At 43.8% G+C, this 23,996-nt stretch overlaps 1 protein-coding gene and 1 pseudogene across 1 annotated transcript in view; both read right to left on the bottom strand.

Moving 5' to 3' along the window:
* The window catches only part of oga (O-GlcNAcase), a 58,527-nt gene extending 35,545 nt beyond the window's left edge, over window positions 1-22,982 (bottom strand). The window contains exons 1-11 of the mRNA XM_041879022.2: window positions 22,278-22,982; window positions 13,077-13,128; window positions 11,182-11,279; window positions 10,889-11,019; window positions 10,530-10,701; window positions 10,328-10,426; window positions 8,665-8,949; window positions 7,657-7,815; window positions 3,051-3,238; window positions 2,525-2,779; window positions 1,823-2,026 (exon numbers count right to left, since the gene is read on the bottom strand). Of these exons, the coding sequence (XP_041734956.1) occupies window positions 1,823-2,026; window positions 2,525-2,779; window positions 3,051-3,238; window positions 7,657-7,815; window positions 8,665-8,949; window positions 10,328-10,426; window positions 10,530-10,701; window positions 10,889-11,019; window positions 11,182-11,279; window positions 13,077-13,128; window positions 22,278-22,449 (1,815 nt within the window). The 5' untranslated portion in view covers window positions 22,450-22,982. The remainder of the gene's footprint in view (window positions 1-1,822; window positions 2,027-2,524; window positions 2,780-3,050; window positions 3,239-7,656; window positions 7,816-8,664; window positions 8,950-10,327; window positions 10,427-10,529; window positions 10,702-10,888; window positions 11,020-11,181; window positions 11,280-13,076; window positions 13,129-22,277) is intronic.
* Window positions 4,839-6,999, bottom strand: LOC121581298 (annotated as a pseudogene).
* Window positions 22,983-23,996: the final 1,014 nt, after the last annotated feature.

A 23,996-nucleotide genomic window follows, 5' to 3' on the forward strand; every position in this document is an offset into this window, starting at 1 on the left:
TTTTTAATGGAATATCTACATAGGCGTACAGAGGCCCACTATCAGCCAACATCAGTCCTGTGTTCCAATGGCACGTTGTGTTTGCTAATCCATGTTTATCATTTTAAAAGGATAATTGATCATTAGAAAACCCTTTTGCAATTATGTTAGCACAGCTGAAAACTGTTGGGCTGATTAAAGAAGCAATACAACTGGCCTTCTTGAGACTAGTTGAGTATCTGGAGCATCAGCAATTGTGGGTTCGATTACAGGCTCAAAATGTCCAGAAACAAATAACTTTCTTCTGAAACTCGTCAGTCTATTCTTGTTCTGAGAAATGAAGGCTATTCCATGCGAGAAGCTGCTAAGGAATTGAAGATCTCGTACAACGCTGTGTACTACTCCCTTCACAGAACAGTGCAAACTGGCTCTAACCAGAATAGAAAGAGGAGCAAGAGGACAAATACATTTGAGTGTCTAGTTTGAGAAACAGGCGCCTCACAGGTCCTCAACTGGCAGCTTCATTAAATAGTACCTGCAAAACACCAGTCTCAACATCAACAGTGAATAGGCAACTCCAGGATGCTGACCTTCTAGGCAGAGTTGCAAAGAAAAAGCCATATCTCAGACTGCCCATCTTAATCTTTTATTTTTATTGGCCAGTCTGAGATATGGCTTTTTCTTTGCAACTCTGCCTAGAAGGACAGCATCCCGGAATTGCCTCTTCACTGTTGGCGTTAAGACTGGTGTTTTGCGGGTACTATTTTCTTTCTAAAAAAATAACATTTCTAAGTGACCCCAAACTTTTGAACGGTAGTCCTCCGAAACACGACCCTGCCAAGCCGCACTGCTTCTTAACACACTGGTTGCTTAACCCGGAAGCCAGCCGCACCAACGTGTCGGACGAAACACCTTACAACTGCCGACCGTGTCAGCGTGCATGCGCCCGGCCCGCCACAGGAGTCACTAGAGCGCGATGGGACAAGGACATCCCGGCCGGCCAAACCCTCCCCTAACCTGGACGACGCTGGGCCAATTGTGCACCGCCTCATGAGTCTCCCGGTTGGAGCCGGCTGCAACACAGCCCGGAATCAAACATGGGTCTGTAGTGATGCCTCAAGCACTGCGATGCAGTGCCTTAGACCGCTGCGCCACTCGGGAGGCCTACCCCCCTTTTCTACACTACAAGCATATGAATGAGTTTCAGCAAAGCCTCTTTTCTCCTTGGAAGTCTCAACATCCATTATCTCAGCAACCGTTTGGTTACGTCCTGACTCCATGCTGCTATCTATGAAGATGTTAGCTAGCTAATGTTAGCTAAACACGCTGAAACTTTTTGATAGCTAGCTAGCTTGTTCGTTGGATTAATTGTTCGTTGGATTAATTACAAAATTATTAAAAATAGCTACACTGTATGGCTATATATATTTTTGTTGTTGCAACTGCAGCCTAAAATTAACAACTTTGTGAGAAAACCCTAAAATTGCTCTTCAGCTAGAAACGCTACAACCTCTCATGCCGCTATCTTGCCTCCCTCATACACAGCCTTAGTTAGAACTAAATGTATTGACACGACAAAACTGTCATCTCTTTGAGGAGATTTTACAGTGTGTGTGCCACTGCATGAATACAGTTTTGTTTTTTTAAACCCACCCCCAATGGCTGCATAAAGGTACTACACAAATACCATTTTGAAACGCAGTGGTGATCACCACCACATCTGAATATTTCATAGCTCTGAATATCAGAATAAAATTCAAATGACTAACCTCAATGACTAACAAGGCTAACTTAAGGACAATCTCCCTCCTCCCTACCCATCCCCTACTTCTCTCCCACCTACCTTCTCTGGCTCCTTGCCCTCGCAGTTGACGCTGACGGTGCTGCTATTGGCCCGTAGCCAGTTGAACTCCTTGAGCATGTGCAGGGCCTTGGGTCCGTATTCATAGGGCAGGTAGAAGAGCTCAGCCAGTAGGGTCAGGTCCTCCAGAGAGAGAGGCTCTGCCGTGTACAATGCCTTCTCATTGGGACCAGGCACAAAGACATCCTGAAAGACAAATAAAAGTAATTGTTTAAACATAAGTCACTTAATTGTAAATCACTTTGGATAATCTGAGTCACGGACACACACACACACACTATTTAAGGTATTTCAATTACTCTCAAAATACATTTGAAAGTAAGAATTTGTATATTTTTTGTTTGAAAATACAAGTAGTTGAATATTGGAATACACTTGGCATGTATTTGCAGATACTGAAATACACAGAAGTGTATTTTCAAATACAAATATTTAAATACTCCCATGCATTTGGACCCAGATCTGGTATTTGAAATAATGTTTGGAAAAAAGTATTTGAAAATAGTTTCAAATACTAAGCTATTTGTAGGAACTGTTTTGAAAGTACTTTCAAATACTTCCAATAGAAGTAGGGCCGCATTATTTTAAAATACTAAAATACACAGAACATAAAGTATTTAAATAACAAATAACAAAATACACATGTATTTGAACCCAGGTCAGACACACACACAAACAACTTACCTGTTTGAGCTGTTCGTCTGTCTGCATGGGGGCCATGTCAATGTCCTCCTCTGGAGACTTGGACTCAGGAACCAGGACCTCCCTGTCTGTGTCCATGGGCTTCAGATCCTCTGCCATCTTGTCTATGAGGACCAGGCTGCTCTTGGTCTCAGTTGCAGCCTCTGCTAGAGGGTCTGACTCTGGGTCCGTCTCCTCTGGTTTCTCCACAACCATCTCCATGGGCTCTTCGTCTGACTCCTTCTTCTCAACATCCACCTGAACAACATTATAAACATTTAGAAAACAAGTTATTGCCTCACCATCTTGGTGATCCCATGTGGAAAAATGTTTAAACGTTCGATTGTGTGTTTATCCTTGATCAGTTGGAATGAAATATTTTGTTTTGTTGTACTGTATGTAGACTGAGACTTGTTTGACACAATGGAGACAAACCAGGGAAACAAACTCAAAGCCATTGGATGTGCACTGCATACTGTATGTTCTTCCCTATCTAATATAAAATAATCAAAGTTAAATCAGTAACTACCTCCTCCACCTCTTGTTGTTGCAGTCTCTTGGCCATGGGGTGGTTGTTGGGGTCGGGGGCGCCTGTAGGGGCCATGATGGGCTGTTGGAACACTGTAGTGACTGTAGTAGCAGAGCAGAGGGAGGAGGCACCTAGTGATAACACGTCAATAGCTGAACACTTAGCTCCGCTGTGGGGTACCTGGCGACCTGGAGGAGACAAGAACAGAGACATTGTCAACATGCTATACAAGAGGCTTTTATAACAAATATCAACATACTAGACAAAAATATAATGGCTAGCTTTAATGCATGAGTGAAATAAGAGTGTTTAAAATCCAGTGATGGATGTTTGGAGAGACATTTACCATTGCTCCAAATGATACAGCATGAATTAAGGAAACACACACAGGTGTTATTTAAGTGATAATGCCCGAGAAGCCGGTTTGAAGGATATATTGGCACAGGAGTTGTTAGGCCCTTGGAGGGCAGGCAAACTGTGCCAATATATCCTCCAAACACCGGCTTTGAGGGCATTATCACTTTTATACAACGGGTTACCAATATATTCAAATAATGATTGACATACAAGTGACAAGTTTGGACACACCTACTCATTCCAGGGTTTTTCTGTATTTTTACTAATTTCTACATTGTAGAATAATAGTGAAGGCATCAAAACTATGAAATAACACATCTGGAATCATGTAATAACAAAACAAGTGTTAAACAAATGAAAATATATTTTATATTTGAGATACTTCAAAGTAGCCACCCTTTGCCTTGATGACAGCTGTGCACACTGTTGGCATTCTCTCAACCAGATTCATGAGGTAGTCACCTGGAATGCATTTCAATTAACAGGTGTGCCTTCTTAAGTTAATTTGTGGAATTTCTTTCCATCTTAATGCATTTGAGCCAATCAGTTGTGTTGTGACAAGGTAGGGTTGGTATACAGAAGATAACACTATTTGGTAAAAGACCAAGTCCATATTATGGCAAGAACAGCTAAAATAAGCAAAGAGAAAACGACAGTCCATCATTACTTTAAGACATGAAGGTCAGTCAAAAAACCATCAAGCGCTATGATGAAATTGGCTTTCATGAGGACTGCCACAGGAAAGGAAGACCCAGAGTCACCTATGCTGCAGATGATAAGTTCATTAGAGTTACCAGCCTCAGAAATTGCAGCCCAAATAAATGCTTCACAGAGTTCAAGTAACAGACACATCTAAACATCAACTGTTCAGAGGAGACTGCGTGAATCAGGCCTTCATGGTCGAATTGCTGCAAAGAAACCACGACTAAAGGACACCAATAAGAAGAAGAGACTTGCATGGGCCAGGAAACACGAGCAATGGACATTAGACCGGTGGAAATCTGTCCTTTGGTCTGATGAGTCCAAATTGGAGATTTTTGGTTCCAACCGCCGTGTGAGATGCAGAGTCGGTGAACGGATCATCTCCACATGTGTGGTTCCCACCGTGAAGCATGGAGGAGGAGGTGTGATGGTGCTTTGCTGGTGACACTGTCTGTGATTTATTTCGAATTCAAGGTACCCTTAACCAGCATGGCTACCACAGCGATACGCCATCCCATCTGGTTTGTGCTTAGTGGGACTATCATTTGTTTTTCAACAGGACAATGATCCAAAACACACCTCCAAGCTGTGTAAGGGCTATTTGACCAAGAAGGAGAGTGATGGAGTGCTGCATCAGATAATAATATAATATAATATGCCATTTAGCAGACGCTTTTATCCAAAGCGACTTACAGTCATGCATGCATACATTTTTGTGTATGGGTGGTCCCGGGGATCGAACCCACTACCTTGGCGTTACAAGCGCCGTGCTCTACCAGCTGAGCTACAGAGGACCTCAGTTCTTGTATTTGTTTCTTTTAAAAAAGCGAGGAGTTCTGATGCAGAGAGTACCTAAGATGGCCGCCTAGCGAAAAGGCATAATTCAGTCTTCAGTTTTGCCCTGGGTCTTATAGGCCTGCTTGCGGAGGTGATTCTCGATCTCCTCACGGAACACCAGTATGCCCAGGTGAGAGTGGGACGCCTCATTCATGGCTTTGGACTGGATGCACATGCGATACTGTTCTGGAGTCAGCTCGTCTGCACACTGCTTCTCGTGCCACAGGTGGAAGAGGCCGGATACTGGCGTACGCGTCACGATCAGGTCGCTCCGCAGGTACTTCCTGTACAAGTGGACATCTTCCACACCCCAACCTTTCACTTCCAGGTCAAAACCTCCTATATTGAGGAAGTCCGAGCGGTACTGACAAGTCATTCCAAAGCCAAAATCTCTCCAGAATCCAGCATCTTTCTTGTGAATAAGTTGACTTTCAATGGGGGGAGCCAGCTCCAGATTTCCATAGACTATGGCAGGATTATACAAACTGAAAACCACCGGATAAAATACTCTCTTGTTTGGAGTGGTGTGAAGAAGGCAGTTGTTGAGATAGTCCAGTGTGAAGTAGATATCCACATCACAGAAGAACATCAATACGTCACCCTTCTTCCAGGAGCGGGCTCCGATGTCCAGACCCTTGCCCCTGGAAAACTCCTCGTCCACTGGGATAAGGGTGTAGTTGGAAAAGCTCTCCTCCCTGGACATTTTTTCCAAATAAGACTTCACCTCTTGTAAGCCCTCTTGTCCAAAGTAGACCACCGTAAGATGCACTCCCCTATCGTGTTTTATGCAAACTTCCCTGAAGTTGTGTAGGAACTGTGAGAATGCATCTGTTCTGCCCGCCAAAGGCACAATGATATTGATGATGACTCCGGACGTTTCTACAGACGTGCTCCTGACTTTCATTAAAGGACCGAATGGACGGAAAAGAGTAACGTGGCGGACATTGTCGGAGTCCTCTTTTGCAAAGAAGAGCTCGTAGAGTGTGCCTTTGTCCCGTTCTGTTCTGTATAGCCCCTCAGTAAAGTGGCTCTCAGTGTAAGTCTGCCTCTGCATGGGCACATCATCCTCCTGGCCATCCTCCTCGTCAGGGTTGTTTATGACGTCCAGGGCCGCCTCGATGACCTCCACCAGCTCGTCCCTGCGGTCCTTCCGCACAGGCTTCTCCTCTGGGTGCCTGGTCAGCCCCATCTCCAGCTGATACACTTTACTAGAGGTGAAGCTCTCGAAGGGGACCAGGGCATACGCGCTCCCGTGTCCACCTCGGCTTTGTCGATCTGGGAGTGGAGGAACTCGCCTCCACAATCAGGCCAGATGACCTGGCCTCCACAATCACCCGACCTCGACCCAATTGAGATGGTTTGAGATGAGTTGGACCACAGAGTGAAGGAAAAGCAGCCAACAAGCGCTCAGCATATGTGGGAACTCCTTCAAGACTGTTGGAAAAGCATTCCACGTGAAGCTGGTTGAAAGAATGCCAAGAGTGTGCAAAGCTGTCATCAAGGCAAAGGGTGGCTACTTTGAAGAATCTCAAATATATTTGTTTAACACTTTTTTGGTTACTACATGATTCCATGTGTTATTTCATAGTTTTGATGTCTTCACTATTATTCTACAATGTAGAAAATAGTAAAAATAAAGAAACACCCTTGAATGAGTAGGTGTGTCCAAACTTTTGAATGGTACTGTATTTTCATTAAAAACGTTATTTTGATGCATTTATTCATATTATTTCATACTTCCACAAGATATAGTCCCGACACAAATCTAGGGTTGCTAACCAAGCCAGCTGGTCGTTCGTTCTATTGGTTCTGTTGACAGAGACGCGACCCAGTCGTTCAGTCTTTTTGTTCTGTATCTATGGACGCGACCCAGTCTTTCATTCTAAATGTTCCATTGCCATACTGGCTGGCAACGTTCTTATCCCTTGCTTGCTAGCTAGCCAACTACGGCTAACTTACAGTCACGTCAAACAGTGCAGACAGAATAACAACAGTAGCTGCATTTGCATTTGTTTAAGCTGTTTTCTAGTGACATATATTTGGATACATCCATAACAATAAGCTAATGAGGGGTGATTTCGCCTGGCATAGAAAATGTGCTCTCTCGTCAGGACACGGTTGTTCAGAGGAGCTAGCCAACAACACAGTTAATACAATAACTTCAAACTGAAGCTGGAAAGACTGCAAACTAGCTGCACTTCGTTTCGTTTGACCTTTTTTCAATTTACATTTCTTTGTATATATCCATATAAATGATGCCAGCTGATTCATGATTTTGACTGGCTGAGAAACGCTGCCTGCCTCTCTGTCTAGTCCTGACTCCCGACCCCTACACGTTCATTACTATGGGACAGCTGGAGATCGAATTTGAATATTGAAACAATGTTGCAAATGTCGGCGAGACCGATAGCAAGGTTTATACAAATCTCCGCAGTTGAAAACGAAATGTTAGTCTAAAAGAAATGTGAGATCATGTCTAGATGCTTTTTATAGTGGAGATCAAGTTTATAAAATGCCTGGCTGGGCTGATGAGACAGTGGATTGCGCAGTCAGATGGAACAGAGTAAATAGGCATTTTAACATCATAGATTTAGCCGGTGGTAACTTGTGGAATAGACACCGGCTGGAATGCGCTTTTAACCAATCAGCATTCAGGATTAGACCCACCCGTTGTATAAATTATAGATGATAGGTAGGTGACGGTGCTTACTGTTGTACTGGTGAGGCACTAGAAACTCCCCCAGCCACTCTGTGAGGGCCAGTTTCAGGGCCAGCTGAGGGCTGTACAACATGTCTGTCTCTAACTCCTCATCACTGCCCTCATTCTCCAGCTTGATCTGGATAGACACGGTACTGTCCTCTCCATCCGCTGAGAGAAGGAGGGAGGAGGATGGAGGAAGGAAGGGAGAAGAGGAGGAAGAGAGGGAGATGAATAAGATTAAGATTACTTTAATTGGTCAATTGCACACAAAATCCAACCAAAATTTGAATACTGCTTTTAACCCAACCCATCCGAAAGACACAGAGGTTTTGGAGAGGTGCGGGGGGCTGCCACACTGATAAGTAGAGGCCTGTTTGGAGTAATCAATAATGTGACTGGATTTAATTGAAAGCCATGTAATCTGAATGGACACAATGCTGTCCTCTTTCGAGACCATATCATATTTTTCTGTCATTCTTAAAAACCAACAGACACGAGACTTGGGCAGCCATTTCGTGTACCTTGTGTGACCCTACTCTACTCTATAAATACCAAAACAAACATATTCACTAGTCCAAATAGACACGTGTCTCCAACACGATACCCTGAGGAATTCACACATGGATTAACAAGCATGCATAACACTGCTAAAGACCCTAAGCCTTTAAGACAGGGATGACTACAAGGGTTACAGTCCTGTCCTGCTGCTCTTGGTTTCTATGTTGATCAATTATTGTCATTAATTGGCAATACCACTCTCAGATTCAGGACAACTATAAAAACCAACACACACAGCAGTCGTTGAGGACCAAAGCTGTACATCCCTGCATTAAGAAATGTGTATTTTTGGATCAATCAGGCACATTACAGAACATAAATGTCCCTGACAAATACATCTAATAAAGTAAGTGAACAAATAAATAAATGAAGTCCATCCTGGTTAGACGTACCCATGACGATGATGTTATGTGTAATTTCACTGTACCCAAATCCGAATGTGCCAGAAATCAGACTTACTCATGGCGACATCCTTGCGCACTCCATTCATGTTGGACTTGTACCAGGTGGCCAGGGTGTGGATGGCCACGAAGTTGGACTCAAACTCACAGTTGGGGTTGGTGAGAACCCCCTTGAGGCGGGGGATGAGCTCCGTGGAGCGCCCCTTGTACGGCCCCAGGAACAGACGTTTCTGGTCGTAGTCGTTGGCATGGATGTTGTCCCAGATTACCGGAGCTCTCTTCAGGATCTTAGAGACCTCCTCTATGGACTCCACTGTGATGTCTTTGGATACCACCTTAGGACCTTGAAACATAATGCCACATACAGTTGAAGTCGGAGGTTTACATACACCTTAGCCAAATACATTTAAACTCCGTTTTTCACAAGTCCTGACATTTAATCCTAGTAAAAATGCCATGTTAGGATCACCACTTTATTTTAAGAATGTGAAATGTCGGAATAATAGTAGAGAGAATGATTTATTTCAGCTTTTATTTCTTTCATCACATTCCCAGTTGGTCAGAAGTTTACATACACTCAATTAGTATTTGGTAGCATTTCCTTTAAATTGTTTAACTTGGGTAGCCTTCCACAAGTTTCCCACAATAAGTTGGGTGTTGGACCACAACTTTGGAAGCATGCTTGTGGTCATTGTCCATTTGGAAGACCCATTTGCGACCAAGCTTTAACTTCCTGACTGATGTCTTGATTGTTTCATCAGACCAGAGGACATTTCTCCAAAAAGTACGATCTTTGTCCCCATGTGCATTTGCAAACCGTAGTCTGGCTTTTTTTATGGCGGTTTTGGAGCAGTGGATTCTTCTTTGCTGAGCGGCCTTTCAGGTTATATCGATATAGGACTTGTTTTACTGTGGATATAAATACTTCTGTACCTGTTTCCTCCAGCATCTTCACAAGGTCCTTTGCTGTTGTTCTGGGATTGATTTGCACTTTTCGCACCAAAGTACGTTCATCTCTAGGAGACAGAACGCGTCTCCTTCCTGAGCGGTATGACGGCTGCGTAGTCCCATGGTGTTTATACTTGCGTACTATTGTTTGTACAGATGAACGTGGAGGTCTACAATTTTTTTTCTGAGGTCTTGGCTGATTTCTGTTGATTTTCCCATGATGTCAAGCAAAGAGGTACTGAGTTTGAAGGTAGGCCTTGAAATACATCCACAGGTACACCTCCACCTCCACAGGTACACCTCCACCTGACTCAAATGATGTCAATTAGCCTATCAGAAGCTTCTAAAGCCATGACATCATTTTCTGCAATTTTCCAAGCTGTTTAAAGGCACAGTCAACTTAGTGTATGTAAACTTCTGACCCACTGGAATTGTGATAGTGAATTACAAGTGAAATAATCTGTATGTAAACAATTGTTGGAAAAATGACTTGTGTCATGCACAAAGTAGATGTCCTAACCGACTTGCCAAAACTATAGTTTGTTAACAAGAAATTTGTGGAGTGGTTGAAAAACGAGTTTTAATGACTCCAACCTAAGTGTATGTAAACTTCCAACTTCAACTGTAGATGTAGGAGTCATGCAAGTTATAAAGTATATTAAAATATATGTTACAAGGTCTGTTACTGTGTTTTTATCTTATAATAGTAAGGTTAATTCCATCTAATGAGTGCCAAAACATGTGGGATATGAACTTGTTTGGATCTACTGTACCCGTCCACAGCACTTCAATACCAGGCAGCAGCTTCTCGCCCACTGTGTGCAGGTAGGGGGACTGGGCCACATTGGGGTAGCAGAACGTTCCACAGTACTCTGGTTTAGGGAAATACAAAGAAAAACATACATGAACTCTATCTTCCTTCGACTTTGAATTCAGCCCAAATTTCAGTAACAACATACAGGGTGTATGTGTTACCTGTGGGGCAGAATAGGAAGGTCTCAGGCTCTCCCAGGTACTGAAAGATCTCGTTGGTGATAGACACCTGGGCATGGGCAAAGGAGCTGAACACTTCCTTGTCGGCGGGGCACATGTTGTGGTCGATGTCGTCAAACAGTAAGGCAAATGACTTGCAGCCAAAGTGAGTCACCTAAGGGAGAGAATGAATTTCATGTTACGACTCCGGTAAATGAGTGAGTGCAGACAGTCAAGGATGTAGATAAGACAGTACTCCTCTAACACAATCCTAAAAATCGCAATCAGCACATTAGCAGTTGGTATTAGCAGAAAGGTAAGGAAGAAGGAGAGATGCATTTTTTAAAAACAGGTTGTGTTACCTGGTCCAGTTTCCTCTTGAGTGTGGACACTTCTTTCTGGTTAGAGAAGGTGATGTCTAGGCCCGGGGAGATGGCATAGATGAACTCGGTCCCATACTCCTTTGCAGCACTGATCAGGGTCATCAGTTGTTCTATAAGAGAGAGATGCATTAGTTACAGATACTATTTCACATCAGTGTGACACTCACTCAGTATTGATGTGAAATATGTGAGGCTTGGTTTGTTTATTACATATTTGTATGTATATGTGACAGGAATCATTTCAACCCATGGCCATGATGAGACAGCCTCACCTGCTTCTTCTACTGAGTACATCTCTCTCCAGAACATCCTGTGTTTGTAGTCATCTTTAGGAGCGTAGAGGTATGTGTTCAAGCCCCATTTCTGCTGTCTGGGGAACAACACATACAGTGGGGAAAAAAAGTATTTAGTCAGCCACCAATTGTGCAAGTTCTCCCACTTAAAAAGATGAGAGAGGCCTGTAATTTTCATCATAGGTACACGTCAACTATGACAGACAAAATGAGGAAAAAAAATCCAGAAAATCACATTGTAGGATTTTTAATGAATTGATTTGCAAATTATGGTGGAAAATAAGTATTTGGTCAATAACAAAAACTTTGTTATATACCCTTGTTAGCAATGACACAGGTCAAACGTTTTCTGTAAGTCTTCACAAGGTTTTCACACACTGTTGCTGGTATTTTGGCCCATTCCTCCATGCAGATCTCCTCTAGAGCAGTGATGTTTTGGGGCTGTCGCTGGGCAACATGGACTTTCAACTCCCCCAAAGATTTTCTATGGGGTTGAGATCTGGAGACTAGCTAGGCCACTCCAGGACCTTGAAATGCTTCTTACGAAGCCACTCCTTCATTGCCCGGGCGGTGTGTTTGGGATCATTGTCATGCTGAAAGACCCAGCCACATTTCATCTTCAATGCCCTTGCTGATGGAAGGAGGTTTTCACTCAAAATCTCATGATACATGGCCCCATTCATTCTTTCCTTTACACGGATCAGTCGTCCTGGTCCCTTTGCAGAAAAAACAGCCCCAAAGCATGATGTTTCCACCCCCATGCTTCACAGTAGGTATGGTGTTCTTTGGATGCAACTCGGCATTCTTTGTCCTCCAAACACGACGAGTTGAGTTTTTACCAAAAAAGTTCTATTTTGGTTTCATCTGACCATATGACATTCTCCCAATCCTCTTCTGGATCATCCAAATGCACTCTAGCAAACTTCAGACAGGCCTGGACATGTACTGGCTTAAGCAGGGGGACACGTCTGGCACTGCAGGATTTGAGTCCCTGGCGGCGTAGTGTGTTACTGATGGTAGGCTTTGTTACTTTGGTCCCAGCTCTCTGCAGGTCATTCACTAGGTCTCCCCGTGTGGTTCTGGGATTTTTGCTCACCGTTCTTGTGATCATTTTGACCCCACGGGGTGAGATCTTGCGTGGAGCCCCAGATCGAGGGAGATTATCAGTGGTCTTGTATGTCTTCCATTTCCTAATAATTGCTCCCACAGTTGATTTCTTCAAACCAAGCTGCTTACCTATTGCAGATTCAGTCTTCCCAGCCTGGTGCAGGTCTACAATTTTGTTTCTGGTGTCCTTTGACAGCTCTTTGGTCTTGGCCATAGTGGAGTTTGGAGTGTGACTGTTTGAGGTTGTGGACAGGTGTCTTTTATACTGATAACAAGTTCAAACAGGTGCCATTAATACAGGTAACGAGTGGAGGACAGAGGAGCCTCTTAAAGAAGAAGTTACAGGTCTGTGAGAGCCAGAAATCTTGCTGGTTTGTAGGTGACCAAATACTTATTTTCCACCATAATTTGCAAATAAATTCATTAAAAATCCTACAATGTGATTTTCTGGATTTTTATTTCTCATTTTGTCTGTCATAGTTGACGTGTACCTATGATGAAAATTACAGGCCTCTCTCATCTTTTTAAGTGGGAGAACTTGCACAATTGGTGGCTGACTAAATACTTTTTCCCCCCACTGTATTGTGATTAACACATGCTTTGTGCGACATGGTTTGCTTTGGTTATCATATAATATAATGTCAAAATAGATTTAAGCCACTTCTAATTTGATGATATTGAAAACTTCAGTACATTCACTGATTCCATTATGATAGAGCACTAGTCAACACCATATGCCAGCCTGCTGGACATAACTATTATATTACCTCCTGAACAGCTCTTTCCTTTGTTCCATTGTCCATGGCCGGCCGTAGAAGCCTGTTGCAAACAAAATAAGAAAGATTGTCATTTAAGCCCTTGTTCTACTTACCCAGAGGCTTGTGGATACTATGTCTCCACGTGCAGTATGAAGGAAGTTAGCGGTAGTTTCGCGAGCCAATGCTAACTAGCGAGCGCAATGACTGGATAAAAATGGTATCCACGAGTTCATCCGACTCTGGGTAAGTAGAAAAATTTGAGAATCTTCAATTAAAGAATCTCGCAGTATCCCTTAACACACACAGCAAACATTCCAGGCCTGCAGACATCCACCCTTATCTATTCCCCTGGCAGTGTACATTCAGCTGCCACGTGTTTGCCCTGAAGACAGTATGGGTGTTGCTTTGGGCTCCTCCTTGATCAGTGTTTTCCACACATAGCAAGAGGCTGTTGTTTAGCAGTGTTTTTTGTAGCGCATGTGCTGGTAGAGTTTGCAAAACAAAAACACACTGGATTGATGAAAAGAATAATGATATCATTCTGCCAGGTCATATCATTGGGCTACTTTGTAGTTAAAATTTAATTGAGAAGGTTTTTGGGAAAGCCTTTCCATCTCCCAGAAGGTTGTTCACATTAGCATAATTGCTAAAGGCTACACAAAGTAGGTAGACTTGCGCACCGCACACACACACACACAGGCAGGGGCATTCTCGATGCCTCTTCAGAAAGTTGCAGGAAATATGAATCACTGATGCATTATGTTAATGTATTATGATAAAATTGGGCAAATTAATTCATTTTCAATACATTTAGTTGATTCCCTACTAAGGTCAAGATATTTTTTTATATTGTTGAATTCCGTTTTAATGCCAGGATTCCGTGAGGGTCACAATTATCATATTTGGACCAGAAGGAGCTCTCCATTACTTATTGTTCCTGCAGTGATGATTGACCATCTTTTTCTGATGTTTTCATTATTTTAAATTGTCAGTTAAAATCGGCAAAAAGGCTTATTTTGGACAGATTTAGGCGAGAGTGAAACCTCTCGCTTCCGCTCTTTCTCTCTGCAGCGTTTCTCTGTCATCACTCGCTTTGTGACTGACATGCGTCTATCCTATCAATAGATCGCTAGAAGATGCATATCGTTCATTCCAGCAGAAGAGGGCTCGACGGACTAGCGAATTAAAACTTTTAAATGAAAAGTAGCCTAGTTAATAAGAAGTGTAAAATGTATCCGGCTGAAAATGTGTCTGTAACCGGCTGATTAGCCGACAGCCAGCGCTAATGAAAAACACTGCCTTGATGCGATGCTCTTTGGGCTTGTTCGACATTGCTGCCTACAGTGTAGGCGACTGACTGATCTACAAATCACATTGCAACATAAATAACGACTCATTCCTTGTAGATCAGACAGTCACAATTTACCCCAGATATATCAAGGTTTTGATGCACTCGAACACGGCCATTGAAGGAGTTCTATTAACCTGAGCCGCGGTGCACCGGTCTATAGCCTGTGACGTAAATAGCCAAAAGCGGAAGGAGCGCCCTTTTCAAATGAACAGTAATCTGCGCACCTCGGTCATGTTGTCAACAAGGCAGCATGGTGCATTGTCCAGAAACATAAAACATATTGAAGTCGGAAGTTTACATACACTTAGGTTGGAGTCATTAAAACTAGTTTTTCAACCACTCCACAAATGTCTTGTTAACAAACAATGGTTTTGGCAAGTCGGTTAGGACATCTACTTTGTTCATGACACAAGTCATTTTTCCAACAATTGTTTACAGACAGATTATTTCACTTATAATTCACTGTATCACAATTCCAGTGGGTCAGAAGTTTACATACACTAAGTTGACTGTGCCTTTAAACAGCTTGGAAAATTCCAGAAAATGATGTCATGCCTTTAGAAGCTTCTGATAGGCTAATTGACACCATTTGAGTCAATTGGAGGTGTACCTGTGGATGTATTTCAAGGCCTACCTTCAAACTCAGTGCCTCTTTGCTTGACATCATGGGAAAATCAACAGAAATCAGCCAAGACCTCAGAAAAAAAGTTGTAGACCTCCACAAGTCTGGTTCATCCTTGGGAGCAATTTCCAAATGCCTGAAGGTACCACATTCATCTGTACAAACAATAGTATGCAAGTGGAAACACCATGGGACCACGCAGCCGTCATACCGCTCAGGAAGGAGATGAGTTCTGTCTCCTAGAGATTAACGTACTTTGTTGCGAAAAGTGCAAATCAATCCCAGAACAACAGCAAAGGACCTTGTAAAGATGCTGGAGGAAACAGGTACAAAAGTATCTAAGTGAGCTCCATAATTCATTGGACAGTGACCATTGTTTTGTTATTTTGGTTCTGTACTCTAGCACTTTGAGTTTGAAAGGATACAATGACAATGAGGGTGAAGTGCAGACTGTCAGCTTTAATTTGAGGGTATTTTCATACATATCGGATGAACCGTTTAGAAATGACAGCACCTTTTGTACATGGTCCCCCCATTTTAAGTATCTGTTAAATTGGCTTCACAGATGTGTGTCGTTAGGCAGGGGTATTCATTTGTGTCGTTAGTCAATGCAGGAGAGCTGTTGATGAATAGTATTGATTCTAGACTTTGCTATTGCCTTTGGAGGTTGTTGTTGGGGTGTGACAACATGAGGAAGACAGCAGTGTCGATGCAAATGAAGCTGGCCGTCATAACGCTCAGAAATGAAAACAGGAACATTGCAAAAACCCTGGCCATGCCCAAGTCAACAGTTTGGTTCATCATTAACAAGAAGAAGAAAAAAACCGGTGAACTCAATTATGTCAAAAGACCCGGTAGACCGAGGAAGACCACTGTAGTGGATGACCGGAGAATACTCTCCATGGTGAAGAAAACCCCCCTGACAACAGCCCAACAGATCAAAAACACTCTCCTGGATGCAGGTGTAGATGTGTCAAAGTCTACCATACAGTGGGGAGAACAAGTATTTGATACACTGCCGATTTTGCAGGTTTTCCTACTTACAAAGCATGTAGAGGTCTGTAATTTTTATCATAGGTACACTTCAACTGTGAGAGACGGAATCTAAAACAAAAATCCAGAAAATCACATTGTATGATTTTTAAGTAATTCATTTGCATTTTATTGCATGACATAAGTATTTGATACATCAGAAAAGCAGAACTTAATATTTGGTACAGAAAACGTTGTTTGCAATTACGTTTCCTGTAGGTCTTGACCAGGTTTGCACACACTGCAGCAGGGATTTTGGCCCACTCCTCCATACAGACCTTCTCCAGATCCTTCAGGTTTCGGGGCTGTCGCTGGGCAATACGGACTTTCAGCTCCCTCCAAAGATGTTCTATTGGGTTCAGGTCTGGAGACTGGCTAGGCCACTCCAGGACCTTGAGATGCTTCTTACGGAGTCACTCCTTAGTTGCCCTGGCTGTGTGTTTCAGGTCATTGTCATGCTGGAAGACCCAACCACGACCCATCTTCAATGCTCTTACTGAGGCAAGATCTCGCGATTCATGACCCCATCCAGCCTCCCTTCATTACGGTGCAGTCGTCCTATCCGCTTTGCAGAAAAGCATCCCCAAAGAATGATGTTTCCACCTCCATGCTTCACGGTTGGGATGGTGTTCTTGGGGTTGTACTCATCTTTCTTCTTCCTCCAAACACGGTGAGTGGAGTTTAGACCAAAAAGCTCTATTTTTGTCTCATCAGACCACATGACCTTCTCCCATTCCTCCTCTGGATCATCCAGATGGTCATTGGCAAACTTCAGATGGGCCTGGACATGCGCTGGCTTGAGCAGGGGGACCTTGCGTGCGCTGCAGGATTTTAATCCATGACGGCGTAGTGTGTTACTAATGGTTTTCTTTGAGACTGTGGTCCCAGCTCTCTTCAGGTCATTGACCAGGTCCTGCTGTGTAGTTCTGGGCTGATCCCTCACCTTCTTCATGATCATTGATGCCCCACGAGGTGAGATCTTGCATGGAGACCGAGGGTGATTGACCGTCATCTTGAACTTCTTCCATTTTCTAATAATTGCGCCAACAGTTGTTGCCTTCTCACCAAGCTGCTTGCCTATTGTCCTGTAGCCCATCCCAGCCTTGTGCAGGTCTACAATTTTATCCCTGATGTCCTTACACAGCTCTCTGGTCTTGGCCATGGAGAGGTTGGAGTCTGTTTGATTGAGTGTGTGGACAGGTGTCTTTTATACAGGTAACGAGTTCAAACAAGTGCAGTTAATACAGGTAATGAGTGGAGAACAGGAGGGCTTCTTAAAGAAAAACTAACAGGTCTGTGAGAGCCGGAATTCTTACTGGTTAGTAGGTGATCAAATACTTACGTCATGCAATAAAATGCAAATGATTTACTTAAAAATCATACTATGTGATTTTCTGGATTTTTGTTTTAGATTCCATCTCTCACAGTTGAAGTGTACCTATGATAAAAAAATTACAGACCTCTACATGCTTTGTAAGTAGGAAAACCTGCAAAATCGGCAGTGTATCAAATACTTGTTCTCCCCACTGTACGTAGAAGTCTACACCAGCAGGACTACAGAGGGTACACTACAAGATGCAAACCAATGATAAGCCTGAAGAACAGAAAGGCGAGATTACAGTTTGCTAAAAAGCACCTAAAAAGAGCCCCAAGAGATGAACATGTACCAGAGTGATGGAAAGGGGAAAGTGTGGAGAAAAGAAATGCCCATGATCCAAAGCATACCACCTCATCCGTGAAGCATAGTGGAGGGGGTGTTATGGCTTGGGCCTGTATGGCTGCCAGTGGAACAGGCTCACTTGTCTTCATCCAAAAAGTTGAAAATCCTTAACTGGCCGAGTCAATCACCGGATCTGAATCCAATTGAACATGCATTTTACATGCTGAAGAGTGGCGCAGTGGTCTAAGGCACTGCATCGCAGTGCTAACTGTGCCACTAGAGATCCTGGTTCGAATCCAGGCTCTGTCGCAGCCGGCCGCGACCGGGAGACTCATGGGCGGCGCACAATTGGCCCAACGTCGTCCAGGGTAGGGGAGGGAATGGCCGGCAGGGATGTAGCTCAGTTGATAGAGCATGGTGTTTGCAACGCCAGGGTTGTGGGTTCAATTCCCACAGGGGGCCAGTATAAAAAAAATATGTATTCACTAACTGTAAGTCGCTCTGGATAAGAGCGTCTGCTAAATGACTAAAATGTAAATGTAAAATGAGACTGAAGGCAATAAGTCCCCGAAACAAGCAGGAACTGAAGATGGCTGCAGTACAGGCCTGGCAGAGCATCACCAGGGAAGATACCCAGCGTCTGGTGATGTCGATGCATCGCAGACTTCAAGCACTACTGAGCCTCAATTTTTCTTCTGAGGTCTTGGCTGATTTCTTTTGATTTTCCCATGATGTCAAGCAAAGAGGCACTGAGTTTGAAGGTAGGCCTTGACATACATCCACAGGTACACCTCCAATTGACTCAAATGATGTCAATTAGCCTATGACATCATTTTCTGCAATTTTCCAAGCTGTTTAAAGGCACAGTCAACTTAGTGTATGTAAACTTCTGACCCACTGGAATTGTGATACAGTGAATTATAAGTGAAATAATGTCTGTAAACAATTGTTGGAAAAATGACTTGTGTCATGCACAAAGTAGATGTCCTAACCGACTTGCCAAAACCATTATTTGTTAACAAGACATTTGTGGAGTGGTTGAAAAAAACGATTTTTAATGACTCCAACTGTAGCTAGGGTCCCATTTCAAGCTTCTGCAGAAGCCATTATCGAAGCTGGGCCCGGTTTCCTGATAGCGATGGAACTTTGGCTAACGAGTGTTTTAACGACGCATCATTCCTACAACGGCCGAAGATGTAACATATGTTTCTCAAAACACAACACAGAGAGAACGTTCGCTAAGTGCGTCGTTGAGGCAGGTGAGATACTTTCGAAAGGCAGGGCAGGATGGATATAGGTCTGTAACAGTTTGGATCTACAGTGTCACCCCCTTTGAAGAGGGGGATGACCGCGGCAGCTTTCCAATCTCTGTGGATCTCAGATGATACGAAAGAGAGGTTGAACAGGCTAGTAATACGGGTTGCTACAATTTCGGCGGCTAATTTTAGAAAGAAAGGGTCCAGATTGTCTAGCCCAGCTGATTTGTAGGGGTCCAGATTTTGCAGCTCTTTCTGAACATCAGCTATCTGAATTTGGGTGAAGGAGAAGCAGGGGGGGGGGGCAGAGCTGGTGGCCGGGGTAGGGGTAGCCAGGTGGAAAGCATGGCCAGCTGTAGCAAAATGCTTATTGAAATTTATCGGTGGTGACAGTGTTTCCTAGCCTCAGTGCAGTGGGCAGCTGGGAGGAGATGCTCTTATTCTCCATGGACTTTAGTGTCCCAAAACTTTTTGGTGTTAGTGCTTGAAAAAGCTAACCTTTGCTTTCCTAACTGATTGTGTATATTGGTTCCTGACTTCCCTGAAAAGTTGCATATCGCGGGGGCTGTTCGATGATAATGCAGTACGCCACAGGATGTTTTTGTGCTGGTCAAGGGCAGTCAATTCTGGGGTGAACCAGGGGCTATATCAGTTCTTAGTTCTGAATTTTTTGAATGGGGCATGCTTATTTAAGATGAAGAGGAAAGCACTTTTAAAGAACAACCAGGCATCCTCTACTGACGGAATGAGGTCAATATCCATCCAGGATACCCGGGCCAGGTAAATTAGAAAGGCCTGCTCGCTAAAGTGTTTTAGGGAGCATTTGACAGTGATGAGGGGTGGTCGTTTGACCGCGGACCCATTATGGACGCAGGCAATGAGGCAGTGATCGCTGAGATCCTGGTTGAAGACAGCGGATGTGTATTTAGAGGGTAAATTAGTCAGGATGATATCTATGAGGATGTCCATATTTACGGTTTTAGGATTGTACCTGGTAGGTTCCTTGATCATTTGTGTGAGATTGAGGGCATCTAGTTTGGATTGTAGGATGGCCGGGGTGTTAAGCATATCCCAGTTTAGGTCAACAAGCAGTACGAACTCTGAGGATAGATGGGGGGCAATCAATTCACATACGGTGTCCAGGGCACAGCTGGGGGCTGAGGGGGGTCTGTAGCAAGCGGCAACAGTGAGAGACTTATTTCTGGAAAGGTGGATTTTTAGAAGTAGAAGCTCAAACTGTTTGGGCACAGACCTGGATAGTATGATAGAGCTCTGCATGCTCTCTCTACAGTAGATTGCAACTCCGCCCCCTTTGGCAGTTCAATCTAGATGGAAAATGTTGTAGTTGGGGATGGACATTTCTGAATTTTTGGTGGCCTTCCTAAGCCTTGATTCAGACACTGCTAGAACATCAGGGTTGGTGGAGTGTGCTAACGCAGAGTAGCTAGCGTTTTCACAAGAGACTGTTTACATCGTAGATAGAAGCAGGCCATTGGCTGCCTTCATCACGAGGGGTATGTACGGGAGTTCTGGTTGGTTTAGTAGGCAGAGTGTTGAAAAATACTTGTTATTAGAAAATGTGCAAGAATTGAAGGTGCCAACAAATGTTATACTCAATGTTTTACTGTCATTACAAAAAAAATCTGAGAGATGGATAAACCATGTGATTCTATGTTTAGGTGAGATCTTCTGTGTATACAGTGACACAGGAGGGCAAAAAAGCATCTAGCGACGCACTTCGCTGTTCTACGAGTGGTCTGATTCAGGCGTTAGATTACGAGCATTTAAGTACAACATTAATGGCTTCACCTAATTTCAGTTTGTGACAAAACAAGCAAGTATAGTGTAGGGAATCATTGTACCATCTAAAGCGCTGTGAAATGTATTTTCCATAACCAAAAATATTGTATTTTCAGCTGTTTGAAGCTGGTGTACAAAACTTAAAAGGGAAGCTAAGAAATAGTCCTGTGTAGCTCAGTTGGTAGAGCAGGGTTGTGGGTTCGATTCCCACGGGGGGCCAGTATAAAAAAAATACATGTATGCAGTCACTAACTGTAAGTCTGCTAAATGACGTTAAAAAAAAATATTTGCTCACATAGAACAGATCTACCACTTCTTAGGAGAAGGGTGCAATTGTGGCCTGCAATTCGGGGCGTTCCTGCATGTGGGCATTCCTGCATCTGCAGGAACCCCTCTATACTTCTCTATTGGTACATTTTGAAGCTAGGACAGGCGGGAGGTGGGAGCGATCCAGTACAGTAGGTGGTGTTAATGTACAATAAACATTGTATGCCAGCCACTGATAAACCACAGAGAGGAGGGGGGGGGCCACAACGGTAGCTAGGTAGCCATACTCCAGTAGACCCTGTCCTTCGTCCTCGCCTGTCGGGCACTGTTTTCTCGCAGTTCTGTTAATGACCGCGTGGGCAGGTGTTCGGCAGGCGGGAGCAAAGGACACTGTGTGCTAGCTTAGCCAGCTAGTCCGGTACACAGCAGGCGGGAGGCAGGGGTGACACTGTGTGCTATAGTTAGTGAACACATGGTGTCGCCCCAGCCTCCCGTGCTAGCGGGGGTGGACGTGTGGCGCGACCGGTAGACAGTGTCCTTTCACCCCCGCCTATCAGGCACCGTTTTCCCACATTTCTGTTAATGACAGTGAGTGCAGGTGTTCGGCAGGCGGGAGAAAATAACCCTGTCTACTGGTGTCGCTCCCGCTCGCTAACAAGGAGGACTCCGGGAGGCGCAAAAACTCTGATAATACATTCAATGGGAGGCTAGAGGGGGGGTGTTCATGAAGGAACCAATGGGATGCTCCGGGAGAGGGGCGTTCCTGCAGATGCAGGAATGCCCATATGCCGGAACACCCCGAATTGTGGGCTGCAGTTGCACACGGATCGCTTCTTATAGACTTGCTTTCAATGAGAATGACAGATCTATAACTCACATTTCTATGTTAATTTGGTCAGGTGGCCCAAAAAGTTACATATTGCAGCTTTAAGATGCTCCTAAGAAGTTTCTAATGATAGCCTTTAGATGCTTTTGGGAAACCAGGCCCTGATCGATTTAAAAATAACAACATCCAGGATGGGCCATCGACCTTGAGTAGTTGTTAATAGCACAATACAGTGTTAATAAGAGTCCTGCATAATCACAATCATTCTCTAATTATTCTGGCATTCTTTCTGCATCTGACTAGTCTGCAAATCCTATATGCATCAAAATCATAACACGAAAATCACTAGCTATAGCAAATCAACGTGCTTTTTTCAATATAATATGTTCTGCTCACCCTCCACGACTCCACTGATGAATTTCCTGCGGCCCGATAGTTCCACCCCGATGCTTCTCGTTTCTTCCACTGAGCCAGGGGCTTCGGAACCAGCCTCAGACGGCCCCGAGTTTGGGCTCGCCTCAACCTCCACTTGAGACGTCCCCACCACCGGCTTACCTTTCTGAACCATTTCTATAGACTGTCTGTTGTAAAAAAAAAAAAACTTGTTTGAACAAGAGGGGAGTCTGACCTGAAACTCCGACAATAGGAGGTTAGCAGGCCATCGCGAGGACTTGAAAGGAGAGGGGAAATACACCGTGTAGTTTACTAACGTGTAACGTTAGTTTACTGACAATCCCCGGCGTTGTTCACAGGCCGCAGTGTGCAAAAATATTGCTCGACTTGTCTGTCCAAATTAGGTTCTTGCAAACAATTTTCTAGTAAAACGAAACGACAGCTACTAGCTTCAGTTAGTTGCCAATCTGTCAAAAAAAATTTGACTAGCTAACGTAACGTTGCTGGCAATGCTGACTATCGTCGTGTACCACTGTGCTAAAATACTTCATTCAGAATAAATATCATATAATATTGTATTTGTTGACATACTCGTGCGCTAAAATAATATAATCACGATTAATCAATGAACGTTATGATTATTTCCGTTGAATATCTAGTCGTCTTCTAGATTTTCCCTGGTTTTCGCAGCTTCTTCCTGTTTACACCGATTGCGCATGCTCAAAAGACTGGATCAAACCAGTCACAACCGGACTTTTGTGGCAAAACACAATTCCATAACCAAGATAGTAGAGTAGAGTTCCACAACCAAGATAGTGGAGTTCTTCTTCTTCGTTGGGGTTGGGTTGGCGGATCGCATCCTCCTTTTAGGTGCATACACCGCCACCTACTGTACTGGAGTGTGAGACCAGTCACGGCCTACCAACATTAACTTCCAGTAAAACAAAATTAGGAAAAAGGAAAAGGAAAATTACCTTGCCAACTATTAGGCTATTTCCACTATTTAACCCTATCTAATCCTACATCAACGGTCTGGGAGGACAGAACACTACCACTCAACACCCCCTGCAAATCTTCTGCAGTAAAACCTCTCAATCCTAAGTACTTCTCTGCAGCTGCCGCCACCCTCACCCTGTACCCATCTTTCTCTACCACTCTCTTCACTGCTTCAGGATACGACACCTTCTGTACTACTCTAACCCTGGCAACCTCAACCTGCCTTTCTCTTATCGGACACCTCCGATCTTCAGTCCCATGGGCATTGGGGTCACCAGACCTGGGCTTTCAGGGCTCTAGCCCCGAATGATTTTTTTCTCAGCCTTGACTCTTTTGCCCTGCTGGGATGGTGTAAAACAAACTAGCCTACACTGCATTACACACTGCAATGAATACTCCAATCATGTGCCTTCTTCTTGTTCTTGTTCTTCTTCGATGGGGTTTAACGGCATTTGGCATCCAATTTTAATGGTGCATTACCGCCACCAGCTGGACGGGGTGTTGAATAAGAAACAACAAAAATACATTTTGGGAAAACGACGTCATACAAAAGAAAACCATCACACTCCTTCAATCAAAGTCCACTCCAAAATACATCCCTACACAGTCTCAGGGGCCTGTGATATGGGTACGTTCACCGCCAGGATTTCTTGCACGGCCTCGGCTGTGAAATCACGAGGACCCAAAAAGCGTTCAGCAGCATTCACAATCATTCCAATTTTCTTA

This window comes from Coregonus clupeaformis, chromosome 1 (genome assembly GCF_020615455.1).
Source record: "Coregonus clupeaformis isolate EN_2021a chromosome 1, ASM2061545v1, whole genome shotgun sequence".
Taxonomy (NCBI): Eukaryota; Metazoa; Chordata; class Actinopteri; order Salmoniformes; family Salmonidae; genus Coregonus; species Coregonus clupeaformis.